Source organism: Mus musculus, chromosome 12 (genome assembly GCF_000001635.26).
Source record: "Mus musculus strain C57BL/6J chromosome 12, GRCm38.p6 C57BL/6J".
In the NCBI taxonomy this organism is placed as follows: Eukaryota; Metazoa; Chordata; class Mammalia; order Rodentia; family Muridae; genus Mus; species Mus musculus.
In genome coordinates, this window is record NC_000078.6 from 31,991,998 (window position 1) to 32,009,363 (window position 17,366).

At 40.7% G+C, this 17,366-nt stretch overlaps 1 protein-coding gene across 4 annotated transcripts in view; it reads right to left on the bottom strand.

The window, feature by feature from the left end:
* Window positions 1–17,366, bottom strand: part of Prkar2b (protein kinase, cAMP dependent regulatory, type II beta) — a 103,199-nt gene that overhangs the window by 33,548 nt on the left and 52,285 nt on the right. For all 4 annotated transcript variants that reach the window (XM_030246614.1, NM_001364407.1, NM_011158.4 and 1 more), the window contains exon 3: window positions 1,734–1,786. Coding sequence is in view for 2 of the 4 variants with exons in the window: in NM_001364407.1 (NP_001351336.1) it covers window positions 1,734–1,786 (53 nt within the window). In the remaining 2 variants the exon portion in view is untranslated. The remainder of the gene's footprint in view (window positions 1–1,733; window positions 1,787–17,366) is intronic.

Genomic DNA, 17,366 nt, shown 5'->3' on the forward strand with positions numbered 1-17,366 from the left:
CTGCTGAAGAACCCTAGTGCAGTGGTTCTCAACCTTCCTAATGCTGCGCCCCTTTAACACAGCTTCTCATGTTGTGGTGACCTCAACCGTAAAGTTATTTTCATTGCTACTTCATAACTGTAATTTTGTTACATATGAATCATAATGTAAATATCTAATATGCAATTCCCAAAGGAGACATGACCTATAGGTTGGGAACTGCTGCCCTAAAGTCAGGTGGCCCTGTCTATGGTGTGGACTCTAAACTCTTTCTGGAATTGGTAATGCGTCCAAACATGTATCCTACAAGCCCTCACTGACAGTTTCCATGTTTAATTCCATTTGATTGGCTGCTAAGTGAATATTCACTACAATGGAATGAACTAGCTAAACCATTTTACTTAACTCAGACTCCTCTCAAGGTCTCAGTTTTTGAGGCAGTGAGATACCAAATGTTGCTTTCAAACTATGTGCCTTAGCTTTAGACTTTTAAAACTAGTTTAAAATACCTCAAATTATCCTGATTACACAATTTTACCATATATGTAGTTAACCACAAACATAAGGAATGTGTGTAGCCCTCAGCTGTCACCCAGTACTGTCTCCTGTAGAGACGTGGATGAGGCGTGTGATAGGCAAGGTGGTTTTTAGATCACACAGTGTAGTGACAGCATGCTTCAAATTAGCAAGAAGAGTCAGATTGCTGCCCAGAGTGTGCGTCCACTTCAGCAGCCTAATCGTCTTAAAGTGGGGGCCCACTGTCTTCCTTTCTGCATTCTTCAGAGCTATAAATACAGGCTTTTAAAAATACCTTTCAAGGCAGAAGGTACAAAGAAGACTTTCCCAAAGTATGCATAAAGAAAAGGAGGGGGCTGGAGAGATGGCTCAGTGGTTACGATCACTGACTGTTCTTCCAGAGGTCCTGAGTTCAATTCCCATCAACCACATGGTGGCTCACAACCATCTGTAAAGAGATCAGATGCCCTCTTCTGGTGTGTCTGAATATAGCTACAGTGTACTACTATACATAAAATAAATAATTTTTAAAAAAAGAAAAAGAAGAGGAGGAAGGAGAGAGGTAAGGAGGGGGAAAATGAGGGAGAAAGGAGGGAGGGAGGGAGGGAAGGAGGGAGGAGGGGGAGATAGGTTGGTTGTTACTTGTCTTCATGTTTGAGCACAATAATCTTTTACTGAGTTTCCTTTTTACTAGATCACTAATGGGAGAAGTGAGTTAAGGCTACAACTTAAGAGCTGCATCCAACTACGCAAGGCAAATCCTTACATAGTCATCAGGGCCTCCAAGATCCAGTCTGCACTAAGTGTGGTAAGCGCCGTGCTGGCAGCCTCCTTGTGATGCTTCGAGGCCTGTCTCTCTCAGAGGAACCTTCTGTTAGCAACTGACAGGAGCAGAAGGTCTTCACTGGGATCTTTCTATACACGGAGCATTTGTTACAAATAACTATGGCTATAAGGAAATTAGCTCAAAACATTTTCCCTCCTCAGGACGCCTGCGGTGAAAGGACTGAAGCCGCACCTTCAGGGAGCACTTATGTTCCTGTTTCATTCCATCCAAAAGCGACTCTGGGGTTTTAAAAAGAAGTCTACAGAATCTGAAGTAGAAGCAGACTATTAAAATACGATGAGGAAAAGAGGTAAGTCCTTTGATTTTTCTCTGCTGAAAGCCTGTGTTTGTTAATACTTCTATCATTAATTACTTCCTTATGTAACGTGAGAGCATCCGTGTTAACACATACCCTGGACTCTGCATCGTCTTCCTCTTCATCAGGATTATAAGCTTCTGCACAGACTGCAAATATAAAAGGGGAACATTGTAAATATCTGCCCATCAAACACATGCAATACATACCTTTAAAAGTAACCATCCGTGAGCTTCAGGCACACAACCCAGAGGCCCCTGGGCTGGGCCTGACTTGAGAGCCTCCTCCCCGAGAACTAGCTTCCATGGTACCAGAAGGTGCCATGCAGGCTTCCAAAGGAGGGAAGCAACCAACAGTCCCACCAAAATATGGTCCCTATGAACCGTGACGACCACCTCCTGAGGATGCAGTAGTCGCATCTACAACTTGGCAGTAACTCACAGCTCTCTAACTGGGCTTCAGACCTGTCACCAAGAGGGAAATCATGCCTGGTACTGAAACCTAGCCAATGGGCTGCTGAAGACATCGATATGGAAGGAGAATCTACAACCACCCTTTTACTAAGCCAGCACAATCCCTAACTACATCTAAGTATGTGTCCTTATACCTACAGAGAAGGGTAGTCCTCACTCCTCTACAAGTAGTCATCCCTTTGCAACAGAGACCATTACAAAACACCATAAACAATCAAAATGCAGAATTGAGGAGCCTAGTTCTGCTGGATACATCTACAAAACACTCACACACCACAGGCTCAGGGAACATTGTGGAAGGAGGGGCGAAAAGACTGTGAAAGCCAGAGGATCAGGGAGTTTGCTGTGAGACTGTGTTACAAGGTTAGATGGGTGTAGCCATGTCAGGTGTTACACCCACAGTCTTTCCAACATGACTGCCTAAGCATGAGCTGAAAAGGGTGACACCCACAGACATGCTAATGTACATAGGGGGAAGAGTGGGAGGCCTCAACTCCACAAATAACTACAGGCAACTAAGGAATGCTGAAAACGGGAGAAATAGTCTTCCCCAGGGAAGAGCACACCTGTTTAGCCACTACCAGTGGTGAGACCCGAAAACATATACTCACTAGTAACATTATCCAGTAACGGACTGAGCAAGTTGTATATGTGTGTGTGTGTGTGTGTGTGTGTGTGTGTGTGTGTGTGTCTGTGTGTGTGTGTCTGTGTCTGTGTGTGTGTGTGTGTGTGTGTGTGTGTGTGTGTGTGTGTGTGTATTTGGGAATGCGTATTATGTGCACACATTTATGTTGATAACAATGAAAAGGGAGGCCATGAATTTGAAAGTGAGCAAAGAGGAGAACGTGGGACTGTTTGGAGGGAGAAAACAGAACGGGGAAATGGTATAACTATATATAAAATCTCAACCAAAAAGAGACATTTAAAATTAATGATCATAAAGAATACCATGATGGTTTTAAAAAGCCACTAATTACAAGGCTAGGAGTCTACCCCCTAAAACTGTTTATGTATCGTAATTTATATGAAATGTTCATAATATAAAGCCATACTTGAAAATACTAGCCATTGGTTTTTGCTTATTCCTGTTCAAAACTTAACCCTTTTAATATTTATTTCCAAGGCAAAAAATATTTGTAACCTAAAATTACCTTAGGGAACATGAACAATAAAAACATCTAAGTTTGCTATGAAATGATCTATTTAATCATAAGGCTCTGAGAAACTCTCATGAATTATTCATAACCCACTTTCTCAGTACCAAAGTGCTAATACTGAGAATATTTCCTCCTGGCCTTGGTTGGAGTTGAATTTATACTGCACATGCAGCCTGAAAAATCTGCTTCCTTTTCCTTCAACACCGAGAATGTTTGTGTCACCAGAAACACTGAACATTGTTCTTGAGGACCACAGTATGCTACCTCACTATAATTAACTCCATTCCTAATACTGGGCATTTAACTAGCTTTTTTTTTTATTACAATATTTTTGCAATAAAATTTCTTAACCATAAATATATGTAGACATTTTACATTACTTCAAAAGTTATTCTGGTAGCCTTTTGGCATGACAAATCTTAAGGCATATTTACTGTATATTTTTCTACAAGAGGCTGTACCCATCCATTGTTCTACAAAGAATATAAAAAGGCTTGCTGGCTACATGAAAGAGCTGGGCGCCAATTTAAAAGAAAGGATTTAAATGTTTCAAAACTATTAAAAAGGAATAACTTACAAATACTTTGGCTATGTGTATCTCCTTTATAGTCATCTACGGGGAATACATTTTTCCTTTTAGGAGGAAATCTATCTATCTGTCTGTCTGTCTGTCTGTCTGTCTGTCTTTTGGACCATGTCTCTCTCTGTAGCTTTGACATCCAAGAACCCATTATGTAGATCAGGCTGACCTCAAACATAAGAGATCCACCTGCCTCTGCCTCCCAAGTGCTAGGATCAAAGGCATACACCACCATATCTAGACAAAGTCAACTTTTTAAACATTATTTTATGGTTAGACTACTCAAAATAATTTAAATTGTTGTTTGTCTATGCTTAATAGAGTGATGTGTGTTGAGGCAGAAAGCACCCCAATGTGACTTAACCCCACCATTCAACATCACAGGACTACTCACTCACAAGCGTGGACACCATTTTCTCATTTGCATACCTAAGGATTTAATACTGCTCTTTCATTTTTTAAGAGCAGATGTTTTTATTTTACTCAAGTTTATATATATGGTTTATCTTGGCTAAGATACAGGAACTGAAAGCAGGAAACTAATAATGACAACAATGATTGATGATCATAGTAACAGGCTCACAAATGGTCCTGAGGGTCTCAGGACAGCATCATGAATGGCGTCTATCCTCCTCTGTGCCTTTATCATCATTATTATAAAACCCACCATTACTTCCTGCAGGCACCGCTCTGTGCAGCCACATTTTGCCCTTCACAGAAGATATCTGTTAGTACCTGGAAACAATTTGATCATCCAAGTGTAGTGGGGTGGGGAAGGTCACAGACATATAGTAAACTTGGGTCAGGGATGCTGTTTAAAGGCCTAAATATACAGTAACCCAACCACACTCAACCAAAAATCAGAACAAAAACAAAAAACAAAACCATCCCTGACCTGTATTGTCTTACTCAATCCCATAACCCTACAATAGTTATTAATGCAGCCATTTCACAGATGAAAAGACCAGGGCATAAATAGGTCAGGGTCACACATCCTAGTAAATGACCTAAGGACTTTGGCAAATGTACCAGCACAATGCCTGGACTTTAGCGCGTGTCTCAGAACCCAGCAGAAACAGGGCTTCTGGAGAGCAGGCTCATATGTAAAAACCTCCAATGATACACAAAGCCAGAATGCCAATTTAGTAAGTAACTTCCTGGATGAAGTGTTAAGTCAGCATGACCAGTCAGTTCTCTCCCTGCCGGAAAGCCACAGAGGCAGCCAGACCATAACTAAGACGTTGCCTGGTGATAAGGAAACAGGAAGTCGAGAATCTGTCAAATAATATCTGGATGGATAGTGCCTGTGACACACACACACACACACACACACACACACACACACACACACACACACAGGATATATCATTAGCTAATATAGCTCACACACTTTAATTGGATAGGCCACAACTTTCCACAGGGGATGAAAACCTCTTCTAGGCGAGGCTCTGCAATTTTCTGTCTCCATGAGTGACAACCAAATGGGGAGAGGGGCCACTTTATCAATTATACAATACAAAAAGGAAAGCAGGGGCCTTTTATCAAAATTCTCAGACTTCACAGAGGATGACAAAGGAGAAAATTAATCCAAATGGAGGGTGTCTGTGAGCATGGGGACTGTGAAGGTGACAAGCTGACATGACCAGCATGCTCAACAGGAAACGAAGCATCTAACTTATTCTGCTCTCCAATGACTTGTGATCTATGTCCCCTGACTCATTATAGTGTTATATTAAATTTCAGTTCACAGAAAGCATCTTATCAACTTCTGGTTTCCAAACCGCTGGCCACTATCCCCTAACCAAAACAACTTGGAATTTAGGTGGAAAAAAATCTGTTATTTTGCAAACAGCTTATCAACTGTGTCCCTGTCATTAATTACTTAACACCCTTCTAATGTGAGTATCTTTATCAGGCAATGTGTGTTTGTGTTAGACCATCAGTTTCACTGGAGTACTTGTCGGTATTGTGACTGATTCTTGGCACTGCTTCAGTTGTCTCACTGACTAGAACTGACCTCCTATACCCAAATGACACGTGCAACTCTGAAAGGTTGCTGTGGTGGGCCTGACCGTCTCCAGAGCCATCCTGCAGTTCCCTTTCATTAGAACTCACCTTATTTTCTCCAAGCCACCCCTTCTCCCCAGCCACAAGTTAAAAGTCAGATCAAGAGTCATGGGTTGTGGATATGGGACAATGGTACAGGGCTTCATGGTACCCATGGAGCCCTGAGTTTAATCTCTACCACAACAAACTCCCGCCAACACACCCACAAATTGGGGCGACGGGCAGATCTTAACCTTTCACCCACACAGAGCTAATTTAGATGCATTCATTTCAGAAAGGACCTTTTGTGCTCCTCCAGAGATGTGGGAGGACTCACTGTCATAACTTAACATACTATGTTCTTTCAAACATGGTATAATGTGTTTGTCTCACGACCCTATAGGGAATGGCTGGGTATTCTTGTTCCCTAGCAAGGAGAGGGCACACTGCCTGGCTCGATGTATGTGGGAAAGACTTACTAATGAACAATCTTCCATGGTCCTTGAGAATGGGACACTGTTTCTAATAGCTTCCAGTAGCATACCGGTGTTTCAGACTCTCAGACACATTCTGAGTAGATTACTGGTAAGCTGTTCTGGGTTATTTGTTCAAGAAGTGGGGACACAAAGAATAAGTGAAAAGGGGGTTTCTATCGTATTCACCAAAAAGCACAGAGATTAAGGGATTTGGTAAATATTTGTGTAAAACAAATGAATGCCAGACGGTCTGGATGGCCTGTCAAGACAGTCTCCATGTAACCTGTGATGCCTCCTACTCTACCAGAAATACAATTGCCCTGTATCTTCGAGACCATCTGAAGCTCATGCTCAAACCGTATCCTTTACTCTTTGGCAACTAAAGAGTAGAGAGAGACAGTCTTAAGATATATTTAAATTTCACTGTTATTCTGCACATATGTGTTTGGAAAGTCTCCTGGTTGTTGAGAATGGTCTAGGAATTTAAGCATATTCCTTCCCTGCAGACAGAGTATGTGCACTGGTGTAGCCAGACAACTGTCACAGATTGCAGAACAGACAGCAAGAGAAGATCTGCGTCAACTTTGCATCCTATCGAACTTGGCCTCCAGGCTTCTCATGCTCTCTATTTATAGTGTGGCAGACAAAGGGTTATGCCAACTCCGAGGTTTGTTGTTTTTTTTCAAAAGGAAGATCCCTCTTCACTTTGCTGGTTATGTTGTGAGATTCGATATAGTCAGATAACCTGACATTAGAATACAGCCCACACTGGCACCTAGTTGTCAAAGAATAAAGAGTTCCATGAGTCCCTGGGTGCTCAACACTGATGCGTAGTATACACAATATGCCCTTTATAAGTATGCATTGTAAGAATGACAGGCAAATATGGCCTCTCCACAAAGACTTTATGATTCAGAGACCTTTTAATCTAGAAAAATAATTGTCTTCTATACAATGCACAAAGGTTAATTTTTTTGTGTTCTCGATGTACTCGGATTTTTGCATACACATTTAAACAATAATTAGCTTAAAATAAAGTGCACATAAAAAGCACAGGTGTATTAGACAACAGAAGTCTCACTCAAGATTGCTAAACTTAGCTTAATGGGGTGGAAATGCCTTCTTATCTGAGAAAAAAACTTTACCTTTTATATCATCAGCGAAGGCAAGTGTCTTACCAAATTAAATGGTTCCTAGTCGCCCCCCCCCCCAAAAGCAGAGCCTATACACCAAATGCATAAGCTGCACAATGTAACTGCAGTACAATCTCAGAGGCAAGGAGGGTGATAAAGAGACTGAGAGCACCAGAGTGAAAGGCACTTGCTCTTGCTAAGGAAGGGAAACTGTGAGGCAATGCCACAGGCTCCCTGCAGTATTCATCTACAGGGGCAGTCTGGTATACATCTGTGCTCGGCCATCAGTAACTGTCTGCCTTAGGTAGTGTTTCTATTGCTGTGATAAGACACTATGACCAAATCAACTTGGGAACAAAAGCATTTACTTATTATAGCTTGTAGTACATCATCTAGGTTTTCAGGGCCGGAGCTCAAGGCGTAAAGCTGGAGTCAGGAACTGATGCAGAGGCCGTGGAAGGGTGTGCTTACTGACTTGCTCCTCGAGGCTTGCACAGCCTGCTTTCTTATAGAACCCAGGACCACTTGCTGCTGGGCACTTCCACAGCAATCACCAACAGGGAAAATGCCCTACAAGGCCAATTTTCCCTTGATTAAGACTCCTTATCGGATGGTCAAGAACCTGAGACTGGATACACCATAGACCTAGAGGAAAACCAAATACTACTTTTCCACTAAAGGAGCACAGCCATAAAATGATCCTAAGGACATCCTGTTATACTCACAGATCACTCTGTTTCTCAGTCATCATCATTAGAGAACCTTCCTCCTGCAGGAAGTGGAAACAAATACCCACAACTAACTGGAAGAGGTGCAGAGAATCAGAGAGCTTGGACTACTAAGTCCTAAATGAGATGTCTTCATCAAATCCCCTCCTCAGGGCTTGGGGAACTTTGTGAAGAGAAGGAAAGATTGTAAGAGCCAGTGGGGATGGAAGACGCCAAGACAACAAAGCCTTCCAGACACAAGTGCTGACACAAACTCACCGAGACTGGCGGCATGCGCAGGCCTAAGCTAGAAGGGGTCCCATGGCTGAGAGGGGAAGTAGACACAAGCCCCGTCTCTAACCCTGAAACTATCTCGTTGATAATCGCTCATGAATGAAACTTGGTTTTCTCCAAGGGAGTCTCACTGGGTATACAAACCACTTTTGAGGGCAGGTCCTATGTGCAGTGATAAGGGGCCAACACAAATCTAACTCAGTGGCATTTGTGCTTTGTCTGAGCTTCTTCTTCTTTTTTTTTTTTTTTTTAAACTTTACAGATCTTTTGTTTTTGTATTATGGTTTCTGACTTCTGTATGTGCAAGTCTGTGTATCTCTAGGTCTCCACGGTTTCTTGTGCATTTTGGGGGGGGGAGGGTTGCATTTGCTTTCTTCTAGTCTAGTCTAGTTTTTTTTTTTTCCTGTTTGTGTATTCAGTTGTTTAGGGTTTTCTTTTCTGTTTGTATATTCGGTTGTTCATTTTCTAATGAGACAAAGAAAAGGTATGGATTTGGGTGGGTGGGGAGATGGGAAGGATCTGAGAGGAGTTGGGGAGGGAAATATATTGTATGAGAAACTCTGTTTTCAATAAAAAATTAAAATTATAAAAAGTAAACTTAAAAGCAAAGTTCCAGTAGCTTGTGCCTTCTGTCCACTATAACATGGGCTGCCTCAGATTGAAAACAAAATGACATGAAACAAAACAGAATTCCTTTTTTTTTTTTTTTAAGATTTATTTATTTATATGACTACTCTGTCGCTGTCTTCAGGCACACCAGAAGAGGGTATGAGATCCCATTACAGATGGTTGCGAGCCACCATGTGGTTGCGAGGAATTGAACTCAGGATGTCTAGAAGAGCAGTCAGTGCTCTTAACCACTGAGCCATCTCTCCAGCTTCCAAAACAGGACTCCTTACCCTTGGACATAGAGAACCTGTATGTCAGGGCAGACTAGATGAACAGGTGTCCTCACTCTCAGTGACATTACAGGCTCACGTCGTCCTCACAGGGAATACCCTCCTCAACATAGTAGGTGCTTTTTTCTGAATAGTCTTTATGAGGTCAAAGACTGATGGAACCCCTAAACTTGGAATGTCACCTAAGGCAGCAGCATGCTGCTCAGTGGCTTTAGAAGCTTACCTGAGAACCTCGGCATCTGCTAAGATGTGTGTACAGAAGGGATGTGTAAGACAGACATGTGTAAGACGCACAAGCACTCCTGATATCAAGGAGACAGGAAGTACAGTATGTCTAGGGTCTTTGAAGGTGAGAAAACTAGAACATTGTGTGACTAAGCCCTGCTGACCACAAGGAAACCAGATGAGAGCAAACCCAGGAAGCCTTCCCATCTCCACCTTTCCACTTCCCATTTTCTTCTCGCCTTCACTCCCTCTCACAGGCTCAGGGATCGAGTGGAAGAGAGACCGAAATCAACTTTACAGTTCACTTTAAAATGGGAAGTCATGAAAGAAGGATATCATGGCAGTGTGACCAAGCAGTGCACCACGAATACAAAGCCTCAGTTAAGTCCTGTAGTGAAGAAAAGGGAAGAAGGATAAAAAGAAAAAAAGATAAAAGAAAAAAAAGGGAGTAAGTTCTTGACCCCAAAAAATCTACAGAATTCTCTAAAGAATTACAACTTATAAACTCTGAAATGAACAGTCACATTTAAATAATTTGATTTCCATTCTTAGTCCCTAGCTGAGGTACTGTTTGGAAGGATTAGGAGGTGTGGCATTGTTGAAGGACAAATGTTGCTGGGAGTGAACTTCGAGGTTTTGAGAGTCCAGGCCAGTGTCTCTCTGCCTGCAGCCTGGGGATCAGGATGTAGCTCTTAGCTCCTTCTGCAGCACCATGTCTGCCTGAGTGCCACCATGCTCTCCACCGTGATGATAACAGATTAACCCACTGAAACTGTAAGCAAGGTGCCAACTAAATGACTTTTTTCTATAAGCAGCATTGGTCATGATCTCTTTTCACAGAAACAGAACACTAAAACAGCTACATTGCAAGATCTTGTCTAAACAGACAGGTATGTGTAGACACACATGTGCCATAACCCAGTTAACCATCCATATTCCGTCTACAAGAAGCTATATAAATTATCACTTAGGCAGTCATTAATCATTTAAGTAACTTTCATCAAATGGTACTTAACTGAATTATTTAGTTCCCAAATCACCTATATTTATGCCAGAACTTTACTATATAGATTTAACCAAGGTACTGAACTATATAATCTTGCTTTGGCAAAAGGACAGAGATACACTTCTTACTTAACCTAGAATGGTCCACTCCTAGCCAAGGTTATCACTGGCACTTTAAGAATCATCTACCCAAAGCTAGGGAGACAGCTCAGCCATTGAAGGCTGGACTCACAACCAAAAAATTTTAAGAAATAGCTATCCACAAACCCATTGTAAACTCCGCTTTACATCTCCTTATTCAATAGCTTCTTAGTCATCCCAAATATATAATTATCAATTCTAAAAACTTCTTCAAGCTGTTTTGTTTCCTCTATAAAGCACTGTAACATCTCATAAGCATGTTTGATATTTAAAGAATTTTATTACACTGCCACTATCCATTATGAAACTAGTAGTACCCAAAACATTTTATTGTCCCTTAATAGGAGAGGTATTTAGAATACAGCCATAAACTTGACTCACTCTTCTGTGTAGGTTTTTTTATGTTTCTAAAGATGATTCGTTTGCACATATACACCTCTCCTCTTTTTACTGACTGCATATTCAAGAACCAGTAGCAGCTGTCAATGGGCTGTTGCTCTCACAGCCCATTGGGAAGGAGACCCACTGGAATACACAAATGAGCGCTAGGGCTTCAGGACAGGAAGGGCTTCCTCATAGCATGCTATTTATTACTAAGGATAAAAATCAACTCCTTAAAGTCTGTTTCTAAAACTACCTCTAGGAGTAAAACAAAATGTTATGCTAGAACTCATGCCTTTATTGGATCAATTTTTAGCAGTTATTTCTCCCATGTTTAAAACTTTGGGTTTTAGTATGTAACCAAATCACTATTATCTGTCTTTAGTATGTTTTATTCCAATCACTTGCTCTACATGTAAAATCTGGTCTATAAAATATCAACTACTTCTTTTAGCAGGTACCTTATGTAGGTTGGAGGCATAAGTAAAAGGACCATGCATTCAGAGAAACCCTGTCTCGAAAAACAAAAAGCAAACAAACAAAAACCAAAACAAACAAACAAAAAAGGACAGTGCATTCAGCATCTTTATAGAAAGAATCTTATCAATGAGGAACATTTCTAATAGAATAATAGGATGACTCTAGTGTAGGATAGGCTCAAATATTCTACATAACTCCACCATGAGTATAATGAGTAGCCTGTGCTGTTCAAGAATAAAAGACAAACCATGTGAGCTCTACTCCCTTCCACAAAGGAAAAGTTATCTCCTGTACCTCCAATGGTGCTAATATGAAGATATAAGAGAATAAACAACATATAGAAGCTGAGAAAAGACAGATGCCTTTTTTTGGTGTATTTTACAAACATTCCATTTAATTCTATTCAAAGAATAAAAAGATGCGGGACAGCCAAATAAGCCTGAAGAACAATTCATGAGTACCTTTGAAAAAGAATCCCTGATCTTTCAAAGACATTTATCATGAAGGGGTGTTGGATTTTGTTGTATGCTTTCTCAGGATCTAGTGAAATGATCATGTGGTTTTTTTCTTTGAGTTTGTTTATATAGTGGATTACACTGATGGATTTCTGTATATTGAACCATCCCTGCATCCCTTGGATGAAGCCTACTTGATCATGGTGGATGATTGTTTTGATGTGTTCTTGGATTTGGTTAGAGAGAATTTTATTGAGTATTTTTGCATCAATATTCATAAGGGAAATTGGTCTGAAGTTCTCTTTCTTTGTTGGATCTTTGTGTGGTTTAATCAGAGTAATTGTGGCTTCATACAACAAATTGGGTAGTGTCCCTTCTGTTTCTATTTTGTGGAATAATTTGAAGAGTATTGGTATTAGGTCTTCTTTGAAGGTCTGATAGAACTCTGCACTAAACCCATCTGGTCCTGGGCGTTTTTTTGTTGTTGTTGTTCTTGTTTTGTTTTTGGTAGGGAGACTATTAATGACTGCTTCTATTTCTTTAGGGGTTATGGGACTGTTGTGATTATTTATCTGATCCTGATTTAACAACCATGGTGGTTATTTAGTGGTGTTGGAGAGTAAACCCAGGTCCTTGATTATGCTAGACAACTGGTCTACCTCTGAGCCTCATCCCTTGCCTCCTAAACATCAACTTTATAAATTCCAATTACATGTTTGTTAGTAATCATCAGAATTCATCAAGGAGTCTCTCCAAAATATAACCAAGCAGTGAGCAGTGAATGGGTTAGTTTGTACCAGAAAACAGTATCAGAACAGAATTATATTTGTATTTTGCTAAAACTGGTCCATAAGTATTTATGAACATTATATTTAATGACTATTATGCATTTTGATAAACTGACAGCCAAGGAACCACGTATGGGGGTGCATGATCTCAGCACTCAGGAAGCAGAAGCAGGTGGGTCTGTTAGTATGAGGGCTACATAGTGAGATCCTGTCTCATAAAAGGGGAGGATGGAAGGAAAAGGGCTGGAGAGATGGCTCATCAGGCAAAGTCCATTTACTGCCCTTGTAGAGGACCTGAATTTGGTTCCTAGTACTCACATGATGGTTCACAACCACCCATAGCTCCAATTCAATGGGATCCAGTGCCCTCTTCTGACTTCCACAGACACCAGGCATACATGTAGCGCGCACACACACACACACACACACACACACACACACACACACACACACACACACACAGAGGCAAGATACTAATATACGAAACAAAAATAAATCTAAGAAAAAGTTTTAAAAATTATTCTAATAGTCAAGGTGATTTCTAAAAATTTTTATTGATTCTTTATGAATTTCACATCATGCATCCCAATTACACTCATCTTCCTTGCAACCTAACCTTACTCCACCCTCAGGTTAGAAAAGAAAACATACACACACACACACACCAAAACAAAACACATCTTATTGTGGAAGCTGTAATGTGTCCCACAGTATATCCTTTACTTGCAAATGTTCATTGTAATGAGTCACTGGTCTAGTTTGAGCCTCTGGCTTCTACTACACTATCTATACTGAATCCGCACTGGGACTCTTCTTGGGTAGCCTATGTTGCCCTGTGTCATAGAGATCCTTCAGCTTTGAGTCTACAGGACTGGCCCCTTCGTGGACTTCAGCAGTTGGGTGGATCAATTCAAAGACCAGGATCTGAGCCTGGGTGGTAGCTGAGTTGGTCAGCCTGCCAAAGTTCCTTCACCCACACCATCAGGATGATCAAGCTCTCCAGCACTGCTCCAGCTAGCTCACCCAATGCCACAGCTGGCAAGGGGCAGAGCCAGTTTTCCTGCCTGCCACAAATAGTGAGGGCTGAGAAGGGGTTGGGGGAGGCCATTTCTTCCTTGGCAAGTATGATCCTTTGGTTTAAATACCAACTGACCGGTTCCCAAATTTGTCAAAAGGCTCCCATTGTTCAGGGAATATGATTATCTCTTGGTATTTATTTTGGTCTAAAATCTTCTTATATACTAAAATAAACAAATAGAAATACTAGCCAATACACTAATATAGTCATAATATAACTCTGCCCTTAAAATATTAGGTCTAGCCCTACATTATATTATTTAGCATCACTAAATAATTTCGTTTATTACTCAGAACAGTATTCCTGAATACTTCTGTTTCTGGAATGTTGACCAACACACACACACACACACACACATGAGAGAATGAGAGAAGCCGCAGGTATTCTTCTAATTCACTAATACATTCCAGAACAAGTGTCATTTGACCACATTGTCCTAGGATGGGAAACTGGAACTTTGTGGGTCCCGACTTATCCAACCCAGCACCAGAGGAGACTCCTATCCAAGCCTCTTGGTGCAATCATGAGAAATCTAGCAAGACGGCGGCTGCTTACCAATGTGTGACAGCACAATGCCTGTTAGTGTGCAAAGACTCGAATGATAGAACACGGTGAGAAGATATGGAACTCAAGAGTCTGGCTTATTTATTATTTAAAATAACAGGATTAAAGTTGTCTAAATAAACTATTCTCTTTTTTTCCTGCTTCAGCCTTGCCGAGTGCTCGGGTTATTAGGCCCCCACAACCATCATATCTGACTCCACTTTCATTTTTAAAATGAAACTCAACAGTCTTTTAAAAAAATACGAATTTCCTGTGGGTTCAAACTATACTATCTCATGGAAACTGTTCTAAGAAAATAAAATTCGGTGAAAGTTTTGTAGGTCCTAACATATTTCTATCAAGTCTAATTTTTACGTGTCTTTAGGAAAAGCAATAATATATAATGACATGTATCCTAATTTCTCTTTTGCTAGAAATTCTTTTTTATCAGCTGTCATTTTTCTCTGACCAAGATCTGAATCAAGTGAATTTTTTAAATTAAGATAGAATGATATAATAAGGAAAAATTAAAATCTAGGAACAAACTACTAAACATTTGTGTCAAATAAATTAGCAAAGTTCTTTGGGTCTTTTTTGTTTTTGTTAATTTGTTTAAGTTAAAAGACAGTATGGCAAAGACAGGTTTAGAATGAAATTCCTCAGCACTGCTGGTGAGAAGTGGGAATGGAATGGAAGACGCCAGATTCGAAAAGTATCACGGGCTTTGAAAGTGGCTGGGGATGTAGCTCAGCGAGGAGAGGAGTTGCTTAGCATGCACAAGGCGTGGGTTTGATCCCCACAACCACATAAATTTGTTATGGCAGGCGGTACAAGCCTGCCATCTCTGCACCCCAGAGGCAGAAGCAGGGGGTTCAAAGTCACCCTTAGCTGAGTCGGAGGCCGCTCTGGACATTAAGATCCTATCTCAAAAATAAAAGCTTTGAGGGCTGGAGAGATGGCCCAGCAGTTTACAGCACTAACTGCTTTTCTAGAGGTCCTGAGTCCAATTCCCAGGAACCAAATGGCAGCTCACAACCATCTGTAACAGAATCTAATGCCCTCTTCTGGTGTGTCTGAAGGTCAACTACGGTGTACGCACGTACATAAAATAAATCTTTTAAAAGATAAAGCCTTTAACATTCTCAAGGTCAATTCAGTAAGTACTCTTCAAGTCCTTCCATCTAAAAACCGATAGTTAAAAAGAGTCCCCAATAATAAATAAAAAATAATTAAGATATGTATTCATGTATGTTATTAATATTTTTAAATTACTCTTTGAGGGGCTAAGAGTACAGCTCAGTTGGTAGAGTGCTTGCCCAGTATGCAGGAGGCCCTAGAATCAATCCCAGGCACCATAGCAACCCGGTGTGACGGCAGCTCTGAGGAGGGAGAAGCAGGAGAATTAGGAATTCAAGGCTGCACAGTGGATCAGAGGCCAGTCTGGACTACATGAGATACTCTTAAAAAAAAAAAGTAAATAAGGTTTCATTTTCGATTAAGAACTTTGCTGTTCAGTAATATCTTATAAAATGTTTTTATAGTCATTTGCAATGCAGGTGTATATTGTATATTTATAAAAAACGTATGCATAAAAGATGGCTGTCAAGGTGGATACCAATGTTTACATAGCAGGTACTGCTCTATAGAAAGATTATGACTATTCTTATTTTCCTACCTACCCTTCCATGTTTTTTTTTTCACTTTACAATCAGAAAGGCAGGCAGATCTCTGTGAGTTCAAAACCGGACTGGTCAACAGATTGAGTCCCAGGACAATAGGGCTATTCAGAGAAACTTTGTCTGGAAACCCATCATCATCATCATCACCACCATCATCACCATCATAATAATTTAAAATGTATTCTCAAACATCTTTAAACATCCATACTTCAAAAAGATTACTAAATTGCCTCAAATTATTCCCATCTCAGGTACAAGAAGGAATTAAAACCACAAGAACGGTATCTTACTAACCATCTTTTTTTTTTTAAGGTATCTCATCTTTTCTCAAATTGGCTTTAATATTTTATACTTCCTAAAAACATACCATCTCTAAAACTAACAGAATCAAGGTGCCAAATTTTTCCCAAATACTTTAGGAAAATAACTCATTAACAATGCCACAGTAAAACTAAAAACTGTTTCTAATAAAACTAACACCATTTATTTGAAAGAACAACATGGTGGGTAGGATGCAGCCCAGTGATCCAGTGGTTGACTAGCACAGAAGGGCCACTCCTCAGTATGAACACCACGTCTATCTCATTCCTGTAATTTTTATGCAGCAAAAAAAAAAAAAAACATCTTTAGCCAGACATGGTGGCACATGCCTTGCACCCCAGCATTTGGGAGGTAGACCTCCGAGTTCTAGGCCAGTCTGGTCTACACAGCAAGTTCCAGGACAGCCTAGTGGAATGAGGAACGTGGTAGGTCCTGCCCCACCCCCACCACCAAAAAGGCAGAGAGGAGTTATCCGGAACTTAGGGGAGGAAATCAGCACTCTGGAAATGAAAGGCATATGATATAGAAGCATTTATTCATAAAAAGACCAGATTTTCAGTTAACACAGTGCAAATCACTGGCATCCCTGCCCAAGGCTGCTCGCTATGCCATTCTAGGTGAACATGGAAACAGACAAAAAACAAAACAAAAACAGACAACACACACTACACACACACACACACACACACACACACACACCACACACACACACAAACACACACACACCACACACACACACACACCACACACCATACACCACACACACACACACCACACACACACACACAAACACACACACACCACACACACACACACACACCACACACCATACACCACACACACACACACACACACACACACTCACTTA